This window comes from Phialemonium atrogriseum (assembly GCF_030411735.1).
Source record: "Phialemonium atrogriseum strain 8032-3 unplaced genomic scaffold QBC33scaffold_26, whole genome shotgun sequence".
NCBI classification, from domain to species: domain Eukaryota; kingdom Fungi; phylum Ascomycota; class Sordariomycetes; order Cephalothecales; family Cephalothecaceae; genus Phialemonium; species Phialemonium atrogriseum.
In genome coordinates this window covers 368,883-391,313 of record NW_026848163.1, presented here as the reverse complement: position 1 = coordinate 391,313, position 22,431 = coordinate 368,883, and the positions used below count along the sequence as shown (strand labels likewise).

Below are 22,431 nucleotides of genomic sequence, written 5' to 3'. Positions count from 1 at the left end.
ATCGGGACCGTCTTTGGTCCGTTTTTGCAGTGGATCGATCAACGTGGTTTGAGATAGGGGTCTTCGCAAATTCACAATCACATGCCGACGGCCAGCGCAATGGATCGGCAGGGGTTAATAGCCAAGGGGCAGGCGCCCTCCTCAATACCAATGAACGGATACGCCGGATTTGATGAGGAGACTTATCAAGCTCAACCCGACCGGTGCAGATCCAATCAGCGAAGCTTCTGTTCTCGCATTTATGGTTAGTTGGGTTTTCAACATGCTAGTGGGTCGATTGTATTCGATCCACCTCTTCCCACATCGGCCCACTAGGTCTACGACCCAGGCCTCGGCAGATTGTCCGCCCCCTTCGCTATCGCCAAGGACGGGACCTCGCATAATAGTTCGGCACCGACTTTCCATTCCCGACCCTGCACCGACATATTCGGCAACCCCAGCCCCGTTGCCGGCGTAGGCACCGCCGGGGTCCTGTCGACAGAGGCAACTCCCCGCCGCCCTTCGTCCCAACCTTCTCGATAGGGATATTCTCCGGCCCCCAAGTTCTTAAACCCAGGCGTGGGTGAGCCTCCACCCAACCTCGCGGTTCCACAGGGTCCTCGATCGCGCCCGCCCACCCACCCGACCAGCCCCGCCTCCCGCCACGCCGTGCGCTGCAGCGACAGTCCCACCGGGAAAACCCGTCTGCGTCTAGGCCGACGGGGATGCACACGACAGGATACCCCGCCTGCGCGGCGTAGTGCTGCCCAAGGCCCTTGCAGTCGCACAGGAGGAGGGCGTCCAGCCCCCTTTCACCGCCGCCCGAGCTCAGCGCCGCGTCAATGCCTTCCCCGCGCATCTGCTCCCGCACACGCGCCAGCCGTCGAGTCCCTGGTGGCGATGTTGTCCTCGACCAGCGCCGGGATGCCGTGGAGCGGGCCGCGAACCTTGCCCGAGGCTCGCGAGCCGCGAGGCGATGGCCCCGGCTTCCGGGTTGATCCCGATGACGGCGTGGAGATATGGATTGACCCACCCGGATGTACTCGATGCAGTATGCGACGTACTCGGCGGCGGAGAAATGGTGCTTGGAGTAGTGGTCTTGGATGTCGCGCATGCTGAGCTCAAACATGTCCCAGCCGTTGAGCTTGGGCATGGAGAGCCGGGCTGGGAGGTTGGGGTCCGGTAGGCCCCGAAGGAGCCTCCGTTCAGACCGTCCTGATAGCTGTCGTGTTTCCGTCATCCTTGCCCAATGCATTGTCTACGGCATCGTCGACGGAAGTCATTAGAGGAGCTGGTTCTTGGACCATTACCTGCAGTTGATTGGATCAGATGTGGGGTCTACATCAACCGTTGAAAGTGTTAAAACGTCATCGCCATGTGTTTTACCTTGCCTACTGTACAGATTACCGAGTCGACCGTGAGATGCAACTTTTATCCAGCTTCGGCCTTGCGCTGAATGCATTGTCTTGTCACTGTCCAGTCACCTTGGGACGCAGAATCTACACCAGTGTCGACTCTTGGCAATCGCTAAAGATAATCTGGGGGCATCAGGGTTCATCCAGGGGCATCTGGGGAATAGACTTTTCCGAGTCCGACAGAGGCAAGGTCGAATAGTCTCTTGTAGTCTCTTAAATCGCCTCGGACCGCTGGCGGTTGCGTGGAACTCTTCGACCATGGTAGCCACGTGGAGCTCAATGAATGAAAGATGTAACCATCATGCTGACGTATTGATTACGGTGGACAACAGAACCGTTTTCAAGGACGGGAAGGGTGCTCCGCTATGATTGGATGCATGCTTAGCAAATGTGGAGATTCGGCACCGCCACCAACCTCTACGTCATCAAACCGCGGGACGAATCAAATAATCTGACCCGTCTCTTGGCATTCTATAACGGGCGATGATCGGCGGTGTGTTTCGAAGCCAATGCGTCGAGGGGGGGAATTCAATTGAGAGCCCGGCGAGCTTGGAATTCGGTATTTGATCTTGCAGAAAACTCAGGGGCCACTGCATCTTTTTGTTTATTCGTTCAGAAAAGGAGTCCTTTCCAAACTTGAAACCTGAAAGCGAGCGAAAACGAACGTGCTTTCGCCCTGGCACTCGGAACTCGGCCTTGTTAGTTGGAGAAGCAAGGTTTTTCGCGATTCCCCACACCACTTACCAGTAGCGGTGTATGCACTACACTGCGAGTCGCGCAGCTGAAACAATACCTCCCGAGTGGCAGGCACCGAGGCAAAAATGGCGTTCTGGGAGGACGATCTGTGGGTGTAATGTTAAACTAAGCTTGGACATACTCCGTACTCCCGTCGTCATCGGGGACGGAGAAAGAACAGCTTCAAATGTCAAGTGGTTGTAAGGAGCTAGTTCGATCTCTACCTACTACGTCGCAAGGTTACAAGCCGACCGGGTCTCAGATCTGCCAGATGGTGCCATTCCTTCCACACCCTCTGTCGAGGTGTTGGACAATGGATATTTAGTATATGCTGTTGAACCGGCGAACCATCCACGCCGCCTCTCAAATGTGAGAACGAGGCACGACGGGTGGGGAGGGCGAAAAGATGGAGAGAGCGGGAGGAACAAATTAAGACAGACAACGAACGACTGCGTTGAATTTGATATTAAGTGCTATGTATCTTGTGATCATGTCGCCGTCGGCAAGAGCCAGGTCCATCTATGTACAGAATAATGTTACGACATCCAACACCGATAAAATGAGTATTAGATAAAACGGATGTGAGAGAAGAAAAAGCGAAGAACGAGTCGTCGTTTCCCGGTATCTTCCATGACAATCAAGAGCCGCCCCGCCCATGAAGGTCTATTGTCTTGTCTTGCCTTGCCACGGCCATTAGCACTGGGGAAGGAACAGCAGCAGGTTCCTTTATCTCCTTCCCCTCAAATGCGAAGCTGGGGACCCTTCCCGTCGAGGGAGGTCTTCTCGGGCTTGTGCATCCTCAGGACCCACAGGAAGTAGTCCTCGACCGGGAGGAGGTTGAGCAGGAAGCCGTTGCCGTACCATGCCGTCACGCAGACGAGCGCGCCGGCGACCGCGTCGAGGATGAAGTGGTTCGCTGTGGCGACGATGGCGGCGAGGATGATGGCCGGGTAGATCATGCCTGTGCAGATGATGGCGAGCCGCTTCCACATCCGTCCTCGGACGGGCGCGGTCGCGATGGTGAGGCCGATGAGGAACGAGTAGCCGAAGTGCAGAGAGGGCATGGCCGCTGGAGGGTCTTGTTAGCGGAGGCTCATTGATGCTGATGCAAATAGAGAGATAGAGATAGATATGCTGTGACTTACCATATTGGTTGCAGAAACGATTCGAGGTCCAGACACTGCTCTCACCATCGGCTCCATGGACCGTGTCGACGAACCCATAGCCCTTAGACTCTTCAGCGTGCTCGCCGTTATACTCCGGGTCGGACAAAAGGCGTGGGGGCATGCATGGCCAGAAGGTGAAGACGATGAAGGCAATGAGGTTGCACATGGCCATGGTCCTCCGCCGCTTCTCGTAGATATGGGGGCCGAATCGGCCGAGAACGGCACTCCATCGTGTCGGCGACACGCCCTCAGATTGCGCCTGTTGCAGCTTGCGGGTGGGCCGGGTTGTCGTGAGGTAGAAGAGGATGATGAGGAAGAGGATCGTTCCAGGGATATGAATGAAGGAGTAGATCCTATTCGTCCATAGCATAATGAACGGGTGTTTCAGGAACCACGCTTGCACGGGCAGTTCGAGAAATATGTGGAGGCGCTGCTCGAGGTGGATGACTTGGAGGGCATGCTTTCTGGCGACATCGACGGTCCCGTCGTCGAGGGTAAGGGCGGTAAAGGCACGACCGAGCTGATAGACCTGCAAGTTTTGTTGTCAGCATCCTCATGGCGAGGCTGGGGGAAGTAAGGAAGGAAGAAGCCCTGAAGAAGCCCTTACCCAGTAGATAAGCGCCCAGTACCAGGTCTCGACGAGGAAGGGGAACCGGCGGAGCACCCGGCTCAGCAACCGGTCCCTGAAGACCTCCGTGTTGGGGGTCCTGACGGTGCGCTTCCATCCGAAGAAGCGCAGCGTCCGCAGCCGCGTAGTGGGGTCTTGGTCGTCGTCGGTGAGATCGGTCAGGGACGACGTCGAGCTGTTGGACGACCAGGTCCAGGCACCCAGGCCGAGCACATCGCCTTCGGCCGGCGACTTTCCGGTTTCGAGGTCGCGAGGGCTGGCTGGATTGTCGACTCTCCTCCGGGACGACGAGGATCTCCTGCCAGTCTGCTGCCACACGGGGCTGGCGCCGGTGGCGAGGTTGTAGCTGGTGTTGCGGTTCACAAGGGCACCGCCGGCCAGCAGGCTCACGACCACCAGGGGCTCAAGAATGGCTCCGAGCGACATTTTTGGGTGCCGGACGAAGACTTCTGGTACGGAACGGCGGCTCGGGGGGTGTTCGGGGAATCGTTCAGGCTGTCGGAGACGTGGCGGGCAACGGGACACGACAGCAAAACCATCCCATTCCAGACTCAAGAAAATAGTGCGCGTACCAGAGATGCCAGGGCAGGCCCAAATGCCAGATACGGAGTATATGAGGAATACCTTGCGCCTAGGGGGCACGCGACAAAGAGCGGGTCCATGCCGCCCCCTTCTTGTTTCCTTGTGCAAAACGGACCAGTGGGAGAGGGAAGCGAAGGAAAATCAGTACAATCAGCACCAAATCAAGACTAGAGCCAGGCTTAGACGAGACGGCTCCCAACGGTCTGCCAGCGAGTCATTTTGCCTGCGACCCATAATTCTCGGGAATCGCGGATACCCTTCACCATTTTCCCGGTCTTGGCAACGCGCCAAGCCAGAAGTACAATCCATCAGTGCAGGAACCATGTCCCCAGCAGCAGAATAATGCACGGACAAGTACATTTCAACAGGAACGAAACAAGTACTCCCTGTGCCCAGGCGAAAGGAAAAGGTCTATATTCAGCACTTTTTTGCTTCACATTCCCTATTCCCAAGACCTTGAAACAGGGTCCAAGGCTTGGTGGGGGTTTCAGCCCAAAAGAAGTTCGATACAAGCCGTCAGAACCCCGACTCGCGCGAACTTGCCTGCCCTACGCTAATTGATCTGACGTACGTACCTACTGCACCTATCAGCCCGACGGGGAGAGCAATCTGCACTTGCGGAGTTTCTAGCCATCCGAACCCCGACAGCCACGGGAGCCCCATACGGTTTGCCTGATGAATGGGGAATCAGCCTCGGCTCCCTCCCCAATTCCCAACTAGTTGGAGACACTGCAGCCTCTTAACGTTGGGCACCCACCCTATCTCCCGCTATCTATGATGACATATAACTAGGTTGCTTGTTGCCGTGGTTGGCTGTTCTATCACGACCACGGAGTCGGGTCAGGATACTGTCCGCTCCGTTTTGCCCCTTCAGCTTCAGGAGAACAAACGTCGCCCCTGGTCTGAGCCCCACCTCTACTAGGGTTTCATTCGCTAGTTCCGCAGGGGACTGCACGATCTCACCAAGTCAATGGTACTGCCTGCTTCCACCCCTCCTGCTTCCCTCCTACTAACCCCAAGGCAAAATTCGAACTGTAAATTGTTGGCATCGAAAGAGAACTGACCGAGTATTCCACAAATTTTGTACCAATTTCCGTTCTGCGAGGCAAGTTTCGCTAGTACTCTGTCATCCCTTGATTTCATTTCATGTGCAACGTACACCGCCACGATCGCACGTGCCGTCACGCTGCTGCTTACTCTATCTGGACTAGCCTGCATCAGAGGATTACGCTAGAAGCGGAATGTGCGCGCTCCGTGGATTATGACGTACAGGGTTTATTATCACAACATAACATTTGATAGGACTCCTGCGTGCCTTGGGGACGAAGGCATCTTGATAGGATACCAACTCAATAGAACCAGGCATGAATATCCACACCCATATGAGCTTGCAGCAGCAGGATAAGTCTTTGAGAGGGTGCAAGTAGTTCAACGTATAATTATAGAAAAATTAGTAGCGCTGAGAGAGGTATTTAGAGTCCAGAGTCAAGTGTTTGGTTCTATATAACGATATCTCATCTTCTCTACTCCTCGTTGGAACGGAGAGCCTCAGAATGCGGACAAAGAGAGAGAGTCGTATGAAGACCCATACTGGGACTTTAATTATCTCTACCTCATTACCATCTCTCCCCCCCCTTTCTAGTAGGAACAACAGTAGCTCAGATTCCAGCCACATACCCATCCCAGTGGCGCACCAGGCGCCCGACTTTGGCGCCAAAAGGGACCGTCAACAGCGATTAGTGGTCGAACTCTGCGTCCGTCTTAATTGGGCCCTTGCCGTTGGACTTGTGGCCGATGTCCCAATGCCCGGCATCAGGCGACATCTTGCGCACCTCGTCGTCGTTGCCGGCTGGGAGAGGAACTGCGGCGTCGACAGAGGCGGCCACCAGCAGCAGGACGACTTGGTACAGACGCATTATGATCTGATTTGACTTGATTTTCTTGTTGGGAGTATTGGGTCAATTGTGGGTGATGAAGATATGGGTTTCCAACTTCTGAGCGATGGGTTCCGAGTCAAGGGTATTTTATACCCATTCTCTAGGTTCATGTTTCTTGCCAAGTGCACTCATACTTTTTCTAGCCTGGGTAAGACTCTTTGTCTAATGTTATATTTATCTGGCTCTTGGTTCTCCTGTTCTTGTGTCGTTACAAATGACCCTCTTTGAGTCTTTGTGAGTCAGACTCCAACCCGATCCTCGAGACAATGGCGCCGGCCCTCGCCAAGCCAAGGTCAATCAATATAAGTCTTTTACTCCATCGAACTCTGCATATTCAAGTAATTGACTAGGTAGTGAGCAGTGACAGCACAGGCGATGAATCAACAGGCGCATGCGATTGCAGGTATGTTGGAGTATTTTCTTGTTCGTTGGCCATGGAGAAAACGGTGGCCTAATTATTATCGCAGCGAATTAGCCACAGCCGTGACACAGCCTTCTCCCGCCTCCAAGACTACAGCCCAATACCAGCACCAAAAATGGAACCCTGAATATTGGCTAAGCACATACGTGAGATAACCGTTTGAATAGTTGCTGAAACTGCGAGAGATGCCTCTCCTGGCCCTAAACTTACGTGGATTTTGGGCCTCCGGGGCTGGCTTGAAAGCCCTTCCGTTTCTCAAGGCACAGTACCTATCGTTACACGTACTCGTCGGGCAGTAAGTATCCTTAGCATTGATTTAGGCATTAAAAGCCTTGCCACCTTGCCAACCTGCCTCTGTTAAACATTTGCTTTTGGGCTTGAGGTTAGTAAAAAAATCATCTCCTTATCATATTGTTACTTCAACGGGGGGGCAAAAGATCCCATAGTCATGCCTGCAGGTTACTCTCGGCTCGCGTCTCTAATGGGCGCCCATCCTGAAACGGCAATCGTTCGTCGATTCGGATCATTGAATGCGCTCAACTTACTTTATCTGCAAGCTGAGTTGACAGACCTAGAGAATGGTCTGCATAAGCAGGCGAAAGAAGATACCGAGTCAGGACACTTTGAAAGGTCCATCTACGCCAGGGACTGGCAGACTCTCAGCGAATCGGTGATGGCCGAGGATGGTAACCCGGAGCAGTGGAACCTCATGTTGCGAGTGAGGGACAAGCTGAGCGAATACAGTGAGTACCATGTGAGGCCGGACCGCCCAATATCTGAATCGCCGGCTGACAGCCTCGCAAAACAGACCAGGCGTTGTATTTCCAACACATGATTGCGAAGATCGGACCGCCCAACAAACAAGACTTCTCGTTTCTCCAGACCTGGATGAAAGCACCATCTATGGGGAACGTTTACCTGCTAGGCGCTGACAGCGACGCCTGGGAGAACTTCGATTCTGCGGAGCTGGTCTGCCTTCGGCCAAGAAATAGCGATAGTTGGGGCACTTCGTTCTTTACAGACCGTCTGGTCCGATGGTATCATCATCTGATCGGGCACCTCTTCAGGGTACTGCTAGAAGGTTTCCTTCACGGAGCGAATCGGATGTGCTAAACCTGACCAAGACGCCAGATTCGTCAGACATACACGGCAACACCGTCCACTATTCTCAGGAGGGCATCGCGCGCCTCAGTGCGGTGGTGGGCACTGTTATTGCCTCGCTCTTGCTCGTGGGGTCGATCGTTGTGCTATACTTGGTGAGCAGCATGAACATACGACTCACCATCATTGGAATCTTCACCACTATCTTCTCACTAGGGCTGGGCCTGCTTACAAATGGAAGAATGGTCGAGGTCTTTTCCGCCGCTGCTGCGTAGGTCTCCCACATTTCTCATTTATACTCAGCTAGTGTCAACTAATTAACGGTATTAGATTCGCTGCCGTACAAGTCGTCTTCGTTGGCAGTACAGGCTCGGTGCCGTCGTCCTAGTTTCGGTGGATAGCTCTGGAGAAAGCCCTACTCTGTGTCTCTATCTCAAACATCCTGATGCTGCTCCCCCTGAGCGTGGTTTCCCTGATGCCAATCCTTTTTCCTTGGCTTGTTGTTTCTTGCGTTCCTCCAGCGTCGCCTTCTCTTGTCTTTGCCTCGCCTCAGCGGCAGCAATAGCAGCCATATCGCCTGAGACTTGTGAGTGAGACACGTGAAACTAAATGTCGATCAGACGCAAAAATTATGAGAGCCATCGTACCTCTGTCCAACCTATTGTCCTCCACGAGTGGGAGCATAGCCGACTCGTTCACGTGAAGTAGATTCTCGGCCTCGATATATTCTACCCCGAAAATGACGTCCAGATGATCCGAGTTTGGCAAGACGTAGAACTGGGATTCGTAGCTTCGAGTTCCTTTGGGAAACCACCTCCAGGTGAGGGTGATTACCCCACCGGCGCTGACAGGCCGTCCGTTTGCGTCAACCATGTTGAGTGACTCAAAGCTAGGGCAGATCAAGGATGCCATTCCGAGTCGCTGGACCAAACGCTTGGAGATCCAGTTGCCTCTGTGGCATTGCGTATCCAGGAGGGCGGTGACATGGACCAATTTTCCAGCAGGAGCGGCAAACTCGATAAACCTGTTGAATTTCTGCATGTCCCGGGATATATGAGCATGACTTGATTCAGCCTGCATGTCATCCACGATCGATAGACAGCTTCCCATCGTCAAGAGTGTCGCTCTAAGTGGGTAGCTTGTGTCAGCACTGCGAGGCGCTGGACGGACGTGTTTTGACGTGCGATATGGCTAGGTTGTCGTACCTGCTTCAACCACCTGTTAATCTATTTCAAATTGCACAAGATGCGGAGGAGTATGGAGTAGGTGTGTAGTTCAAAATCGTGGCAGTGGATAGATATTGATCGGAGATATATGTAACGAACTGGCATAAGCCGACTTAACTCTGGTCTCTGTTGAAGTGAAAAGGAAAGATAGAAGAAGAGGATATGTCGAAGCTGGAGAGGAAGACCACGAGACTTTGTTTTGCCAGCCCCTGAGTCTGCTAATGAGCAAAAGTCTCTGGTCTTTGACGTATTATCCTCGCCTTTCGCCAGGATTTTTATACTTGGGAGCTCTACTAGGTAGTTATATAGGTGTATCGAGGAAGGCACATGTCAGGGGCCTTTGGCTCGCGCCCCGCGAAGGGTCTAAAAGCTTGGACCAGGGCAACTGGTAATCCGTAAACGGCGGTTATGGTACTGGCTCACCAGCTGTATCTGTGCCACGCCCCACTTTATTTGTCAATCCCATCACCAGAACAAAAAGCGTGACGCCGGCGTCGGCGATACAAACTGTGATGCAGATGCGGATTGGATTTTGGGCTAGGACTGCAGCTGCAGTTCTTGGTGTTTGATGTATAAATTCAGGGGTGTTTGGCAATTTTATTCATATATCCACATCTGCCAGTGGGAAATAGAGTGTTCAGAGTGATAAAACGTAGGTTTTGCTGCGCGCACCTGGGAAATTTGCTACTACTATCGCCATCACCATCCCCATCACCGTTGCCATCACCCTTGCTGTCGCCATTGTTGTTGCCATCGCTGTCTATCGCTGTTGACGTCGCTGTCAATCGCTATTGCCGCTAATTACACATTTGTCAGTAAAGCTACCAATGCCGACAGAACCCGACCCCACATCGGCGGCACGGACCGTGAGTCAACTGCCCAACAAAATCAATCCGTTTACCAATGCGACATCTCTTCAAGAAAACAACGCATAATTACCTACACATCACACGGATTCACCATGGAGGCCACAGCAAGGGCAGCAGCTGCTGCTACTTCTAGGCTCACTCTCTCCCGTCCAATCCTTACAGCTGTCGGACGGGCACGCATGTCAACTGTGATCGAATCAGACCGGAGAATTGGCCAGCTACCATCGACCCCGCCCCCACCACCAGCTTCCCCTCTTCATCCACCTCGACAACCTCGACCAGTGCAACAGCAGGAAACGCCCCAGGATGGCGACCGGCAACAGAATGCGCGGCGGATCCTGCGCGAGGCCGCTGAAGCCACTGCCCCGAGGCACAATTGGACGAGGCAAGAGATCGCTGCCATCTACTACCAGCCCCTGCTGGAGCTCACATACCAAGCCGTGAGTGGTGCTAGACTCCCGCTTTTGGACAAAACAAGGTGGTCAAAACTAACAATGAGGAACCCCCTGGCCAGGCTAACGTCCATCGACGGTTCCACAACCCGGCTGAGGTCCAGCTCTGCACTCTCATGAACATCAAAACGGGCGGCTGCACCGAGGACTGTTCCTACTGTGCGCAGTCGACGCGGTACCAGAAGGGCACGGGTGTCGAGGCCCGGCGGGTGGAGACGGTGGAATCCGTGCTCGCGGCTGCGCGCACGGCCAGGGAGAAGGGCAGCACGCGGTTCTGCATGGGGGCGGCGTGGCGGGACATGCGGGGGCGGCGGACGAGCCTGCGCAACGTCAAGGAGATGGTGACCGGGGTGCGGGCCATGGGCATGGAGGTGTGCGTGACGCTGGGCATGATCGACGCCGCCCAGGCCCGCGAGCTCAAGGACGCCGGCCTGACGGCCTACAACCACAACGTCGACACGAGCCGCGAGTTCTACCCGTCCGTCATCTCGACCCGCACCTACGACGAGCGCCTGCAGACGCTGGCCCACGTGCGCGACGCCGGCATCAACGTCTGCTCGGGCGGCATCCTGGGGCTCGGCGAGTCTTCCGAGGACCGTATCGGGCTGCTGTACACCGTCTCGAACCTGCCCTCGCACCCGGAGAGCTTCCCCGTCAACGCGCTCGTGCCCATCAAGGGGACGCCGCTCGGCGACAGGAAGCCCGTCGAGTTCACGAGCATGCTGCGCACCATCGCCGCCGCTCGCCTCGTCATGCCCGCCACCATCATCCGCATCGCCGCCGGCCGCAAGACCATGGCCGAGGAGCAGCAGGCCATGTGCTTCATGGCCGGCGCCAACGCCATCTTCACGGGCGAGAAGATGCTCACCACCGAGTGCAACGGCTGGGACGAGGACGCCGCCCTGTTCGGCCGCTGGGGCTTGGAGCCCATGAAGAGCTTTGAGAAGTCGCCGCCGTCGGCAGAGGAGGGATAGAGAGAGTGCGTGCATGTGTGTGTGTGTGTGTGTGTCTGTGTTTTGCTCTCCCTTGTTGTGTCTACGTGCAAACATGAAATGGATGAGCGAGCGAGCGAGCGAGCCAGTGACTGAAGGCCCCCAGTGAACATATAAAATGAGGAGTCAGCCGTCCAATTGTTCCTATCAGCCGCCTCTGAACCCCTTATTTGTCACTTCGCCATTTATGATCCCGACGACCGTAGCCAAGTAGTAGCCATACGCTTAGGTAGTAGTATCTATTCCCCCTACCCATCATTCCCCGAAGGCGGCACCCCATCGGTGCCCCTACCTAGATCCTCCCCCATCCTCTTCCCCGCGACAACGAGCGGCGCGCAGTCCTGCAGACAGAAGACCATCCTCGCCCACTCGGTCCTACTATCGTTCCTCCACGCATGCATCGTCGCCCTCTGGACCATGATATCCCCCCTCCGCAGCACCTCCTCCTCCCCCGTCGCCCTCCCCTCACCATTGCCCAGCACGCTCGTGATCTCCCCCTCCACCACGATCCCGAAGTCGACGCTCTGCGTCCGGTGCATCATGCACTCGTAACCCGGGGCAAAGTCCACGATGCGCAGCACCGTGCCGCCGCGCGACACGAGCCCCAGCCCGGCGACGCGGGCGTCGTGCTCGGCCACGTCGGCGTCGCCGTTGAGGTCGGCCGGGAAGCGGGACGTCGTGTAGGCCACCGACATGTTAAGCTGGTCGCCGTCGTGCCGGGTCCACTTGGCGGGCCGGCGGGAGTGCACGATGGCGTCGCCGGAGGAGGGGTCGTGGCCTGTCAGGTAGACGATTGGGCCAGGCAGGGAGGCCGAGAGCTGGTTTTCTGTTGGGGGGCGGAGGTTGGTGGTGGTGGACATTGACATTGTGCTTGGTAGTAGCGGGTAGGGTTGGTGTTTGGTTCTGGAGTGGGAGAAAGGGATTGATGATATGATTGGGTTGACTTCTCGGGTTACTTCGTGGAATGTTGGAAGTTGGAGACAGCCTGGGGGATGGGAGTTTGAAATATACGCCGGAGGTCCGAGAGCTCGACTTTAGAAGTCCCCTGAGACATGCATGCGGGGGAGGTTATGCAGAGGACCGACCGACTGTTCTCAGACATCCAATCCAAAGACGCAATTCCTGTCACAAGTCCTACCTATTCCCCAACGAATTGTCTTCTCCACTCCCAGGCGCAGTACAAAATGGTGTAAACTTCAGCCAATGGGCCAGGCTGTGATATCGCCATTGAACCTGGCCGGGAAAAACTAACGCCAGAGCGTCACTTGCAGCCCTAAGATGGGGAGTCGGAATGAAGGAGCCTGAGCCAGATATTTGGTCAAAGAAGAGGCCACAACCAATGATGTCAACAACACCTAGATATCCAAAGTAGTACACCGCCTTGTCTTGCCCGGGATCCATGCAAACCCCTCCATGCAGCCCCTCCTCCTCCTCCACACTCTCTCCTCACAAGATCCTCGCCCGACATCAAGCCAAGCCAAGCCAAGCCAAGCCAAAACCTCAGCCCCGGCCACCATTGTAATCCGCCCCGCCCGCCTTCCTCAGCCTCGCGACGATATCCGCCTCGACGAGGTCCGCCTTCGAGCCCGCGTCGACCTCTATGCTGTAGTGGGAGAGCACCTTGGTGACCTGCCCCCTCTCGGAGAGGACCCTCCCGCGGCGCAGCGGCCTGACGTCGGCGCCGATCCACGAGACGAGGGCGAACTTGACGCGCGTGCTCTCCGAGTCGTTGGCGTACTCGACGCGTACGTACGCGTACTGCACGAGCCCGTCCTCCAGCCGCGCCACGAGTTCCGACAGGCCGCCCGAGCCCGTGCCCGACAGGACCAGCCTGTTGCGGACCGCGGGGTCGTCGCCGATGAGGAGCCAGTTGGTGCCGTCCTTGTCGGAGCGGACGGCATCGTAGGCTTCGAGGATCTCGGGGGCGAGTGCGCCAGCCATGGTGGGTGGGTTGTTGAGCAGGGGAGGCCCGGTAGGAGGGGGACCGGGGGAATGGTCAAGCCGGACGGAAATCCGGAAAGGAGAGTCGTTGTTTGGGAAGTCGTCGTGTTCGGACGAGACTTGAAACTCCGTGGTTGAAAGCCGAGGGCCAAAGAATAATGCTGACTGGCCCGTGCGGGCCTTCGGCCTAGGTAGTGGTTATCGCCGACGGTCCGTTCCGGCTCTCATTCCAGATCGCCAGACGTGACCTGCAATTTCCGCCTGCGGAAACATTTCTCTTCCCGTTGTCACACTTCCTTTGCACCCTTGACAGGGACTCTGAGCGACATGGTGGAACTATTGCCAGAGAACTCAACGTGATCTGTTTACCGGCCGGCCAACCTGTCGGTTTGCGCATGAATTTTTCCTGCATGGAACCAAGATAGAGGTCTTGGTATTTGACAGGCGAGGTCCCTACAGCTCCGGCAAGTTCGACATCCACGAGAAGCCCGATTGCAATAGATGTTCGCGCGACAAGAGGAGGCTGCAACTCGACAAGGAGCCGTTGGTTAAAACAGCGACCAGTAGTCTGTCAGGGCACGACTTGCTTTAGGATGGCCAATCACAATAACCTTGTGAAGTTCCCTAGACCTTGGACCTTGGACAAGCGGATTATCTTCGGCTCGCGAAAACGGCGTTGAGGCATTTTCCAATTTGTCGGAAGGGTTTGAAGGCGGTTTCGAGGCGGAGGAGGAGGAGGAGGCTGTGTCGCGCCGTTGGAGGGAAGGAAGATATTTGCGTCCCGACATACATTTAGATCAATAGAGGGCGTCGTAGCACCAGTCTCGCTCCCTACAAGCTGACGAGTTCGGTTCTGTTTGCTCCTGGTTGGTCGTATGGTGGTGCCCTAATTACAGGTTTGCGGAAAGGTTAGTGCAGGGTGAGCGGCGTAGCCAAAGGAGAGAGGGGAGGGCAAAGTCGACAAGATCGCAACGCCGACAGCTCTAATGGCTCCAACCCAACGCGCGTGGTCATTCGAGGATCGACCTGCTGGCGGCAGCCGCTGCGGCAGCAGGCTCGCTGCTGCAAGGACTGAAGGCATCCGGTGCGTAATCGATTGAGGCGGTGATAGCAATCACAGTAAGAGTGACGGCAACAGCAATAGACATTGACAGCAACAGTAATCATGACAGCATAAAAATACTGCGCCTGGTTGCAGGTACCTAATTAAAAGTCATCACGGCGGCAAGAGGTATTTAGCGGCAGCAATGGTTAATAACAATGATAATTGGTAACTCCTTATTCGAAACCATCCCCTTCCACGCTATCATCATATGCCTTAGACTCGTCGTGATTTGAGGTCCGGGGACTCTCGTTATTGGAAGAGTTCGAACCCTAACTCTGCTCCTTCCTGACAAGTTCAGGAATACGCATCAGACGATGTTGCAGCACATCGCTAGCTTGTCTAAGCATGTGCTCGCCGGCATCCTTGGTAATCCAGGGAGGCAGCGAGCAGCTCGACCAGTGCGGATGACTGCCAGGGTACCTTATAGCCTTGAGAGTCAGATCTGAGACGTAATTGAGGAGTATGTGGCAGGCTGGGCAGCAGCGCTTGGTCACTGGCAGGATGGTGATGTCCTTCACAAACTCGTTGACAACCTCCTTGTCGGGGAGGAGGACTCCTCTCTCTGCCGCGCTGGTTGTGGTCATGTTGACCCGGTCTCGTGCTAGGAGCTGGAGGGAAAACATGACGGTCTCGCAGTGGTAGGTTCCGGCGAACGAGGTAAAATCAAGCTTATCAGACTTTTGCGCAATCCAAGCCAGGATGCAGTCTAGTTCGTTCTTGGCAAGCATTTTCCCGCTGGACAACCTAAAGTTGGACAACAACGACCGGACAGACGGCATGGACCGGTCCTGGTATGTTGGTAGCACCTCGACTGTGCGGAAGTTGGCCTTTGTGATGATAGCAGATGCCTGTCTGGGGCCTGCTCGCTTTTCGTGGATGTTGTGCGATTGAAATTCATGATCGCACTGTAATGCAGCGTCAGGAGGTCTAAGTACTCCATTGCAGCTTTACCCCAGCTGCTTGTTGACAGGGTATCCATCGCTCTTGCCGTCGCTGTCCATCACTCTTGCTGTCACTGTCTATTGCCATTGCCATCGCTAGCAATAGCAATAGCAATAGCAATAGCAATAGCAATAGCAATAGCAATAGCAATAGCAATAGCAATAGCAATAGGTAGGTAGTGAATAGCCACGCAAAGCGCCCGCTCACCATCGGTGAAAATACTGGTGAGGTCCTCGATTGAGACATTCGCGGTTAACGCAGCACGCAACGTACCGGCCCCACCCGGACGGCCGTAAGATACACGGCATAGCCCCGGTGAAGACGAGTTAGTTACAGGTAGGGCTCATTGGTGTGGAGTAGAATGGGCTGCCAAGTTCGGATGGTCATAAAAAGAGACAATTACGGATCAAGCGCAGGTCAAGCTCACAACTAGAGCTGGAGCAATGATCTGACAAGAAATAACAAGTTCGACAAAGGCACGGCACATCACCTTCGTCATTGAGCTGGCCCGATCTCCCAAGCAAGCGTACCTACTCATGACTAAAGCTTCGCTCAGGAAGAGATGGACACTAGCGTTATGCCATTTCCTGATAAATAGGTTGTTTTTTTAGGTCAGTTGGGTCGAAAAAGGTCTGTCGCATCTCCAACATTGATGTCTCTGCACAGATACTCCATAGACGAAAGCGGATTGCTGTCAGTATGACGAAGACCCCCACGCCAAGCCGGAGCTCGGGCCATGCCGAAGTCGCCAGGTGGGAGGCTGTTTCAACGCCCGACGACATGCTGGATTGCCACCACTTTTCTCCTATCTGGATCCAGCTTGTCAACTCGCAGCGTCTTTTGCTCCCGCGTGCCATCTAATCTTTTCGATCAAATTATTTGCTCGCAAGAAGACGTCCCATCCAACCTCATTGGGCGCCCTCCTCAAGAGGAACAGGCCAATGAAGAGCACCAGCGGTGTGACCCGACACTTCACAACGGCAAGACACGTAACTTGACTTTACTACGTAGTACTCTCAGCTAGTTGTTACCCAACGCTGCAGCCACCATATCCGAGGCCTCTAAAACACCGTTCATCCCCGAATCACAACATCAGCGCTCTGCTGCACCCTCTTCGAGGCCGACGAGCATGGATCCAAGCAAAGAGGGTCTCCTTAACCCGGGCCACAAGCACCGGAAGCCCTACGAGGACCACGAGGAAGTGAGCCGGTCCCGCCGACCCTACGATGCCCACGACCACGACCACGACTCCGACTCCGACCTCGACGCCACCGACTACCTGACTACACCCTCCGGCGGCGGCGGTTCCGCCAACGATGCCAAACCCGCATTCCTGACGGGCCTACACCGCCGGCGCCGGTGGTCCCTCCGCCGGCCGTTCGCGGGCCGCAGCCGGTGCTGCATCTGCGCGCTCGTCACCGTGGGTCTCGTCTGGCTGCTCCTGGGCGCGGGCGGCGCGTTCGTATACCGGAAATACACCGAGGAGCCGCCGCAGGGCCAGTCCCCGCCGTGGTATCCCACGCCGCTGGGCGGGACCGCGGCCTCGTGGGCCGAGAGCTACCGCAAGGCGGGCGACATGGTGTCGCGCATGACGCTGGCGGAGAAGGTCAACGTGACGACGGGGACGGGCTGGATGATGGGACTCGCGGTCGGCACGACGGGCCCGGCCACCCTCGTCGGCTTCCCCCAGCTGCAGCTCCAGGACGGCCCGCTGGGGATCCGGTTCGCCGACGGCGCCACGGCGTTCCCCGCGGGCGTCACCGTCGGGGCGACGTGGAACCGCGAGCTCATGTACGCGCGGGGCGCCGCGCATGGCAACGAGGCCCGCAACAAGGGCGTCAACGTGCTGCTGGGGCCCTGCGTCGGCCCGCTCGGCCGTATGCCCGCGGGCGGACGGAACTGGGAGGGGTTTGGCGCGGACCCGTACCTGTCCGGCGTCGCGGCCGCCGAGACGGTCAGGGGCATCCAGAGCGAGGGCGTCATGGCGACCATCAAGCACTACATCGCCAACGAGCAGGAGCACTTCCGGCAAGCCTGGGAGTGGGGGCTTCCGCACGCCGTATCATCCAACATCGGGGACCGGGCCCTGCACGAGCTGTACGCCTGGCCCTTTGGCGACGCCGTGAAGGCCGGCGTCGCCAGCGTCATGTGCTCGTACAACCAGGTCAACAACTCGTACTCGTGCGGCAACTCCAAGCTGCTCAACGGCGTGCTCAAGGACGAGCTCGGCTTCCAGGGCTTCGTCATGTCCGACTGGCTCGCCCACCGCTCCGGCGTCGCCTCCGCCCTCGCGGGGCTCGACATGACCATGCCCGGCGACGGCCTGCGCTGGGCCGACGGCAAGTCGCTCTGGGGCCCCGAGCTGACCAGGTCCGTCCTCAACGGCTCCGTGCCCGTCTCCCGCCTCAACGACATGGTCACCCGTATCGTCGCCGCCTGGTACCAGCTCGGGCAGGACGACGAGGCCGCGTGGCCGCGGAAGCCGCCCAATTTCTCGTCCTGGACCGATGAGAAGATGGGCGTCATGGTCCCCGGTAGCAAGTCGCCGCAGGATGTCGTCGAGGTCAACAAGTTCGTCAACGTCCAGGGCAACCACTCCTCCGTGGCCCGCCAAGTCGCCGCCGAGGGGATCGTCCTGCTCAAGAACGACGGAGGCGCCCTGCCCCTCCCGCGGAAGGGGTTCGCCGAGGACAAACTCCGCCGCGAGATTAGGGAGCGGGTCGTCGGGAAGCGTCAACCGGGCCGCAAGCTGAAGGTAGCGATCATCGGGGAGGATGCCGGGCCGGGCAGGGGTGCGAACTTTTGCAAAGACCGCGGCTGCAACCAGGGCACGCTGGCCTCGGGCTGGGGGTCGGGGGCTGTCGAGTTTCCCTACCTGGTCACGCCGGCGGAGGCACTGCGCGGCGGGTTCGACGCGTCCGAAGTTGAGGTGCACGAGTACCTCGTCGACAACCCGCCGTTAGGCAAGGACAGGGCCGTCTTCGATTCCCTGGACGTGTGCATCGTGTTCGCCAACGCCGACTCGGGCGAGGGCTTCCTCACGGCGTCGGGCGTCAAGGGCGACCGCAACGACCTCTTCTTGCAGAAGAGCGGCGACGATCTCATCGCCGCGGTGGCTGGCGGCTGCGGTAGAGGCCGCGGCGACGTGGTGGTGGTGATACACTCTGTCGGCCCCGTCGTGATGGAGCGGTGGATCGACCTGCCCAACGTCAAGGCCGTCCTGCTCGCCAACCTCCCCGGGCAAGAGTCGGGCAACGCCCTCGCCGACGTCCTTTTCGGCGACGTCAACCCGTCCGGCAGGCTCCCCTACACTATCGGCAAGACCCTCGACGACTACGGCCCCGGCGCCAAGGTCATGTACATCCCCAACGGCGCCGTCCCGCAGCAGGACTTCACCGAGGGCCTCTACATCGACTACCGGCACTTCGACAAGCGCGACGTCGCCCCGCGCTTCGAGTTCGGCTTCGGCCTGAGCTACACGACCTTCACCGTCGCCAACGCGGCCGTCCAACCCTTGCGCGCAAAGTCCGCCCTCCCGGCCCCGCGCCCGCCTCCGGCGGCGCACCCGCCCAAGTTCGACGACCGCATCCCCGACGCCCGCGAGGCCGTCTTCCCGGCCGACATCCGCCGCCTAGACGGGTACGTGTACCCGTACCTGGAGAAGGGCGACCACGACGACCACAAGACCAGCGGCGGCGGCGACGGCCTCGGGTCGGCGGGGTATCCCTACCCGGAGAGATACGACCCGGCCAACCCGCACGCGCCGTCCGGCGCGGGCGGCGGCGAGGGTGGGAACCCGGATCTGTGGGAGACGTACGCGACGGTCCGCGCCGACGTGACCAACACGGGCGGGCGAGCGGGTAAGGTCGTGGCGCAGCTGTATGTGGGGTATCCGCGCCTGCCCGAGGGCGAGGGCCCGGCTGTCGACTTCCCTGTCAAGGTGCTGCGTGGGTTCGAGAAGGTGTACCTCGGGCCTGGGGAGACGGTGGCGGTTGAGTTTAATGTGACGAGGAGGGATCTGAGTTACTGGGATGTGGTGGATCAGAACTGGAGGATGGTGGTTGGAGGGAAGTACAGCTTCATGGTTGGACAGAGCTCAAGGCTCTTGACGGCAGTGGCCGAGTGGTGAGGAGTTTTGGGTGTCTGGAGTAGCCTGGTTTAGCGCTTGCGAGGGATGGGAGGGATATCAGACTTGGCGTTGCAAGGCACTAAGATTGGTTCTCTGGGCAGACGATTGATAGATATAACTTTCTTCTGGGCGTATTTGAAATGGGTATTGTTGTCAGATGACAGAAAACACATTCATGTCAGGATAATAAGAACGAGCGAGGTGCCAATCATCTTCATTCCAGCCCCTGAATCCACGAAATTCCCACCGCGAAACCAAGCATCCCTTGAAGACCAATATACCATATCAACATTTGTTCGCCTGACCCGCAAGCCTTCCTCAGTAGTTGTGGGTACTGTTGTTGGGGGTATCTGCAGCAGACTCGTTGAAACTGGTAACGGGCTGCTTCGGCAAGGCCACCGTCCCATTCGCGGCATTCGTGGCAGTATCATTGCCAAGGCCCAAACCCGCATTGCGCTGCCAAGGTGTCCAGTCCTTCCCCTTGCAGGGCCAGTTGTGGGCCGGGAGAGTGGAGAAGGTGTTGAAGCAGTTGACATAGCCGTAGTAGTTGGTGATGACTCCGTTGTCTGTACGGGCCGAGGGGAGTCAGTTTACGATGGGTAGGGAGAGTGGGTAGGGAGAGTGGAAGTAGGGGGAGGGAGGACGGAGCTCACTGAGATCTACCAGGCCGATATACTCGTCCTGTACGTTGTTGAAACATGTGCAGGTCAGATGCGAGCTGCCCGCAATGTAGCAGTCCTTGCAAGTGTCGTAGAAGTTGCCCCTTGCGCGGTTAGCATGCCGGCCTGCCCCGAGGCTTGGGACAGACATACGATTTGTTGAAATACATGTTGCCATTTTGGTTCAGGATACTGGGCAAACGAATATTGTTAGCATCATATATAGCCCCTGGACGCAGATATGTGGTTGGAAGCTTACCAGTTGTTCAGATCGAGGTGGGAGTCGACCTTATTGCCGCAGATCTTATCGTCGCACGTGGCTATCAAAACTCCTCTCTGGACGAAGAAGAGTGAACTGCAACCTTGGTCGAGGAATCCGGCACCGATGGCCCATCCAACATGGAGAAGGGCCATGGCCAAGCTGAGGACGGTATTTGCCACCACCATGGCGTAGACTAGGAGAAGGATTAATCTCGAGGGGGAAAGCCAGCAATGGACAATGTTCCTTCTGGTTGAGGACTTGGATTTGGACGGCAAGAAAAGGTACATATGCTCCGGGTGGCTGCCACGTGAAAAGGCGGTGTACTGGATAGTGTAGCAGCAATTTGGGAAACTTGGAAGCTGTGAAAGGACGCTCTGGGCAGTGCTCAAGTTATTGATGTTGGGCAAAATGCAGCCACCCGTGAAGACACATAGCCGAACGCCTCTCTCCTTGTCCCTGCATTTGATTAGCGGATGGGAATCGTCTGTTCATCTGAACAGGTACCTTGGTACCTAGGTATTCATTCTCGACACAGTTCAGGACGGGAGTGTCTGGGTCCCTCCTGCCATGCAGAAATACAGAATCTCCCTTCCAAGTTCCACCCAAATTTCTCTCAACTTTCTCTCAGCCTTCCATCCTGCTCCTTCCTCATCACTCTTCAATTTACCACCCTCTGTTTCATTCTCATAAACGTCAAACCTCGGCCACCTAGCAAGAGAGCTGCAAATGTGCTCGTTCTAGGAGATGGTCGCCATTCTACTCTCCATGCTAGGCATTCTCCCCGGCCTCGTCGCTGCCGTAGCCGCAGCCGCCGGGGCCGGCGGATTCTCCAACTTCCGTCAGAAGTGCGCGACTCCGTGGCTCGAGGGCGGAACCACACTCAGGGCCCCATGTAGGGAGGCGTGCTCGTGGTGCCGCTCCTTCTACCTCTCGGCCGTGGACCTGAACGCGTGTGTCGGAGTTGACGCGCACGGCAACCTCGTCGGTTGGGAGAAGTATATACCTACCCTACCTACCTATCTATGATTTATTGCCTCCAGGTCGTATCTACGGAGGGAGGGAGATAGTTGACTAACCAGGATGGCTCTACGCAGCGGCAATTTCTCCGACTCCTGCACGCACTGCTTCACGACCTGGACTGACCCTGATATCCTCCGATGCCGATGCTCAGACTCTCACCACAATCTCCAAGACACGACTTTGAACCTCAGTCGGTGGCCCTTCTCTCTCCCTTCCCATTCCTCCTCGGCATGCAAACCCCCGCCTTCTGCTTTTCCATCTACTAACCGACCCCTCTTTTCTCCTCAGACTCGGTCGTTGGAAACCACTGCGGCCGCCTGGCCTGCTGGAGGCATATCTCGGTCCTCGGGCCTCCGCTGAGCAAGCCTGACCCCATGCAATGCGGCGTGAACTCGGACGACGCAAGCGGCGTCAAGCTGGAAGTACAAACCGCACCGCCGCCACGTCCATCAGGTACTCTGGGGTGAACTGGCCGAGTTATAGTTCTTTGCAACCAGTAAAGGTTGTTTTTCAGGAAGGAGGGCAAAAATAAAGAGAAGAGATATATGCTGTAAGACCGCTGTGCCACAGGAAGGGTCCGAATTGCTTCAATCCCAGCCGAGGGAAGCATAAACCGGATACCCAAACACAAGGGACCCAAGAACGCCTCCAGAGGAACCGAAATTAAGCTGCGATACAGCCTTGGTCCTACATGGCTTGGCGTCCCCCCTCGCTCTCTGTTCCTCTCCGGGCCTACAAATGGCGCCCTCCCCCACCTCTCGTACTGTCTCTTCCATAGTCTCGCACCAATGGATCTGCATCCCATGAGCGGGCATGAGAGCCACATTGCTATAGCGAAGCGGCGACATATGCGATCAAGGTACAAACTAC

The 22,431-nt window shown here is 56.8% G+C and overlaps 11 protein-coding genes across 11 annotated transcripts; 4 read left to right on the top strand and 7 right to left on the bottom strand.

Annotated features, from left to right (window-relative positions):
* Positions 1 to 203: 203 nt before the first annotated feature.
* On the bottom strand, positions 204 to 1,692 carry QBC33DRAFT_209729 (uncharacterized protein). The gene has a single exon (XM_060422646.1). The coding sequence runs from the start codon at positions 1,232 to 1,234 to the stop codon at positions 356 to 358; it is 879 nt and encodes a 292-aa protein (XP_060280382.1). The 5' UTR covers positions 1,235 to 1,692; the 3' UTR covers positions 204 to 355.
* An 853-nt stretch (positions 1,693 to 2,545) lies between these two features.
* QBC33DRAFT_548258 (uncharacterized protein) lies at positions 2,546 to 4,501 on the bottom strand. Its single transcript, XM_060428823.1, has 3 exons — positions 3,903 to 4,501; positions 3,275 to 3,824; positions 2,546 to 3,198 (listed from the first exon to the last, which is right to left on the bottom strand). Exons 1-3 carry the CDS (start codon positions 4,347 to 4,349, stop codon positions 2,870 to 2,872), a joined length of 1,326 nt encoding a protein of 441 aa, XP_060280381.1. The 5' UTR covers positions 4,350 to 4,501; the 3' UTR covers positions 2,546 to 2,869.
* Positions 4,502 to 7,268: 2,767 nt separating this feature from the next.
* On the top strand, positions 7,269 to 8,442 carry QBC33DRAFT_548254 (uncharacterized protein). The gene is made up of 4 exons (XM_060428822.1): positions 7,269 to 7,606; positions 7,672 to 7,931; positions 7,988 to 8,235; positions 8,295 to 8,442. The coding sequence occupies exons 1-4, from the start codon at positions 7,312 to 7,314 to the stop codon at positions 8,350 to 8,352; spliced, it is 861 nt and encodes a 286-aa protein (XP_060280380.1). The 5' UTR covers positions 7,269 to 7,311; the 3' UTR covers positions 8,353 to 8,442.
* QBC33DRAFT_548251 (uncharacterized protein) lies at positions 8,201 to 9,550 on the bottom strand. Its single transcript, XM_060428821.1, has 2 exons — positions 8,612 to 9,550; positions 8,201 to 8,541 (listed from the first exon to the last, which is right to left on the bottom strand). Exons 1-2 carry the CDS (start codon positions 9,072 to 9,074, stop codon positions 8,393 to 8,395), a joined length of 612 nt encoding a protein of 203 aa, XP_060280379.1. The 5' UTR covers positions 9,075 to 9,550; the 3' UTR covers positions 8,201 to 8,392.
* A 486-nt stretch (positions 9,551 to 10,036) lies between these two features.
* On the top strand, positions 10,037 to 11,730 carry QBC33DRAFT_548250 (uncharacterized protein). Its single transcript, XM_060428820.1, has 2 exons — positions 10,037 to 10,499; positions 10,574 to 11,730. The coding sequence occupies exons 1-2, from the start codon at positions 10,152 to 10,154 to the stop codon at positions 11,483 to 11,485; spliced, it is 1,260 nt and encodes a 419-aa protein (XP_060280378.1). The 5' UTR covers positions 10,037 to 10,151; the 3' UTR covers positions 11,486 to 11,730.
* QBC33DRAFT_209559 (uncharacterized protein) lies at positions 11,656 to 12,642 on the bottom strand. The gene has a single exon (XM_060422644.1). The coding sequence runs from the start codon at positions 12,367 to 12,369 to the stop codon at positions 11,752 to 11,754; it is 618 nt and encodes a 205-aa protein (XP_060280377.1). The 5' UTR covers positions 12,370 to 12,642; the 3' UTR covers positions 11,656 to 11,751.
* A 361-nt stretch (positions 12,643 to 13,003) lies between these two features.
* Positions 13,004 to 13,444, bottom strand: QBC33DRAFT_458212 (uncharacterized protein; the record flags this gene model as incomplete). The annotated part of the gene is made up of 1 exon (XM_060424883.1): positions 13,004 to 13,444. The coding sequence occupies one exon, from the start codon at positions 13,442 to 13,444 to the stop codon at positions 13,004 to 13,006; it is 441 nt and encodes a 146-aa protein (XP_060280376.1).
* Positions 13,445 to 14,715: 1,271 nt separating this feature from the next.
* QBC33DRAFT_209581 (uncharacterized protein) lies at positions 14,716 to 15,732 on the bottom strand. The gene has a single exon (XM_060422645.1). It carries the CDS (start codon positions 15,326 to 15,328, stop codon positions 14,819 to 14,821), a length of 510 nt encoding a protein of 169 aa, XP_060280375.1. The 5' UTR covers positions 15,329 to 15,732; the 3' UTR covers positions 14,716 to 14,818.
* A 555-nt stretch (positions 15,733 to 16,287) lies between these two features.
* On the top strand, positions 16,288 to 19,926 carry QBC33DRAFT_548243 (putative glycoside hydrolase). The gene has a single exon (XM_060428819.1). It carries the CDS (start codon positions 16,621 to 16,623, stop codon positions 19,618 to 19,620), a length of 3,000 nt encoding a protein of 999 aa, XP_060280374.1. The 5' UTR covers positions 16,288 to 16,620; the 3' UTR covers positions 19,621 to 19,926.
* On the bottom strand, positions 19,723 to 20,909 carry QBC33DRAFT_548241 (uncharacterized protein). The gene is made up of 4 exons (XM_060428818.1): positions 20,539 to 20,909; positions 20,433 to 20,471; positions 20,274 to 20,383; positions 19,723 to 20,186 (listed from the first exon to the last, which is right to left on the bottom strand). Exons 1-4 carry the CDS (start codon positions 20,826 to 20,828, stop codon positions 19,939 to 19,941), a joined length of 687 nt encoding a protein of 228 aa, XP_060280373.1. The 5' UTR covers positions 20,829 to 20,909; the 3' UTR covers positions 19,723 to 19,938.
* Positions 20,910 to 20,924: 15 nt separating this feature from the next.
* Positions 20,925 to 22,069, top strand: QBC33DRAFT_548240 (uncharacterized protein). Its single transcript, XM_060428817.1, has 3 exons — positions 20,925 to 21,536; positions 21,636 to 21,751; positions 21,850 to 22,069. Exons 1-3 carry the CDS (start codon positions 21,286 to 21,288, stop codon positions 22,026 to 22,028), a joined length of 546 nt encoding a protein of 181 aa, XP_060280372.1. The 5' UTR covers positions 20,925 to 21,285; the 3' UTR covers positions 22,029 to 22,069.
* Positions 22,070 to 22,431: the final 362 nt, after the last annotated feature.

Excerpts from the sequence above, each read along its gene's own strand:
- QBC33DRAFT_548241 (XM_060428818.1), bottom strand. The coding sequence starts at position 20,828 with ATGTACCTTTTCTTGCCGTCCAAATCCAAGTCCTCAACCAGAAGGAAC. Across the intron at positions 20,384-20,432 it reads AACATGTATTTCAACAAATC|GGGCAACTTCTACGACACTT; the intron begins GTATGTCTGTCC and ends TAACCGCGCAAG. Across the intron at positions 20,187-20,273 it reads TATCGGCCTGGTAGATCTCA|ACAACGGAGTCATCACCAAC; the intron begins GTGAGCTCCGTC and ends CGGCCCGTACAG.
- QBC33DRAFT_548258 (XM_060428823.1), bottom strand. The coding sequence starts at position 4,349 with ATGTCGCTCGGAGCCATTCTTGAGCCCCTGGTGGTCGTGAGCCTGCTG. Across the intron at positions 3,825-3,902 it reads ACTGGGCGCTTATCTACTGG|GTCTATCAGCTCGGTCGTGC; the intron begins GTAAGGGCTTCT and ends CAAAACTTGCAG. Across the intron at positions 3,199-3,274 it reads TCGTTTCTGCAACCAATATG|CGGCCATGCCCTCTCTGCAC; the intron begins GTAAGTCACAGC and ends AAGACCCTCCAG.
- QBC33DRAFT_548254 (XM_060428822.1), top strand. The coding sequence starts at position 7,312 with ATGCCTGCAGGTTACTCTCGGCTCGCGTCTCTAATGGGCGCCCATCCT. Across the intron at positions 7,932-7,987 it reads TGATCGGGCACCTCTTCAGG|ACGCCAGATTCGTCAGACAT; the intron begins GTACTGCTAGAA and ends AACCTGACCAAG. Across the intron at positions 8,236-8,294 it reads GTCTTTTCCGCCGCTGCTGC|ATTCGCTGCCGTACAAGTCG; the intron begins GTAGGTCTCCCA and ends TAACGGTATTAG.
- QBC33DRAFT_548240 (XM_060428817.1), top strand. The coding sequence starts at position 21,286 with ATGGTCGCCATTCTACTCTCCATGCTAGGCATTCTCCCCGGCCTCGTC. Across the intron at positions 21,537-21,635 it reads AACCTCGTCGGTTGGGAGAA|CGGCAATTTCTCCGACTCCT; the intron begins GTATATACCTAC and ends GGCTCTACGCAG. Across the intron at positions 21,752-21,849 it reads AGACACGACTTTGAACCTCA|ACTCGGTCGTTGGAAACCAC; the intron begins GTCGGTGGCCCT and ends TTTTCTCCTCAG.
- QBC33DRAFT_209581 (XM_060422645.1), bottom strand. The coding sequence starts at position 15,328 with ATGCCGTCTGTCCGGTCGTTGTTGTCCAACTTTAGGTTGTCCAGCGGG.
- QBC33DRAFT_209559 (XM_060422644.1), bottom strand. The coding sequence starts at position 12,369 with ATGTCAATGTCCACCACCACCAACCTCCGCCCCCCAACAGAAAACCAG.
- QBC33DRAFT_548243 (XM_060428819.1), top strand. The coding sequence starts at position 16,621 with ATGGATCCAAGCAAAGAGGGTCTCCTTAACCCGGGCCACAAGCACCGG.
- QBC33DRAFT_548250 (XM_060428820.1), top strand. The coding sequence starts at position 10,152 with ATGGAGGCCACAGCAAGGGCAGCAGCTGCTGCTACTTCTAGGCTCACT. Across the intron at positions 10,500-10,573 it reads TGGAGCTCACATACCAAGCC|GCTAACGTCCATCGACGGTT; the intron begins GTGAGTGGTGCT and ends CCCCCTGGCCAG.
- QBC33DRAFT_209729 (XM_060422646.1), bottom strand. The coding sequence starts at position 1,234 with ATGCATTGGGCAAGGATGACGGAAACACGACAGCTATCAGGACGGTCT.
- QBC33DRAFT_548251 (XM_060428821.1), bottom strand. The coding sequence starts at position 9,074 with ATGGGAAGCTGTCTATCGATCGTGGATGACATGCAGGCTGAATCAAGT. Across the intron at positions 8,542-8,611 it reads GGACAATAGGTTGGACAGAG|GCGATATGGCTGCTATTGCT; the intron begins GTACGATGGCTC and ends CACAAGTCTCAG.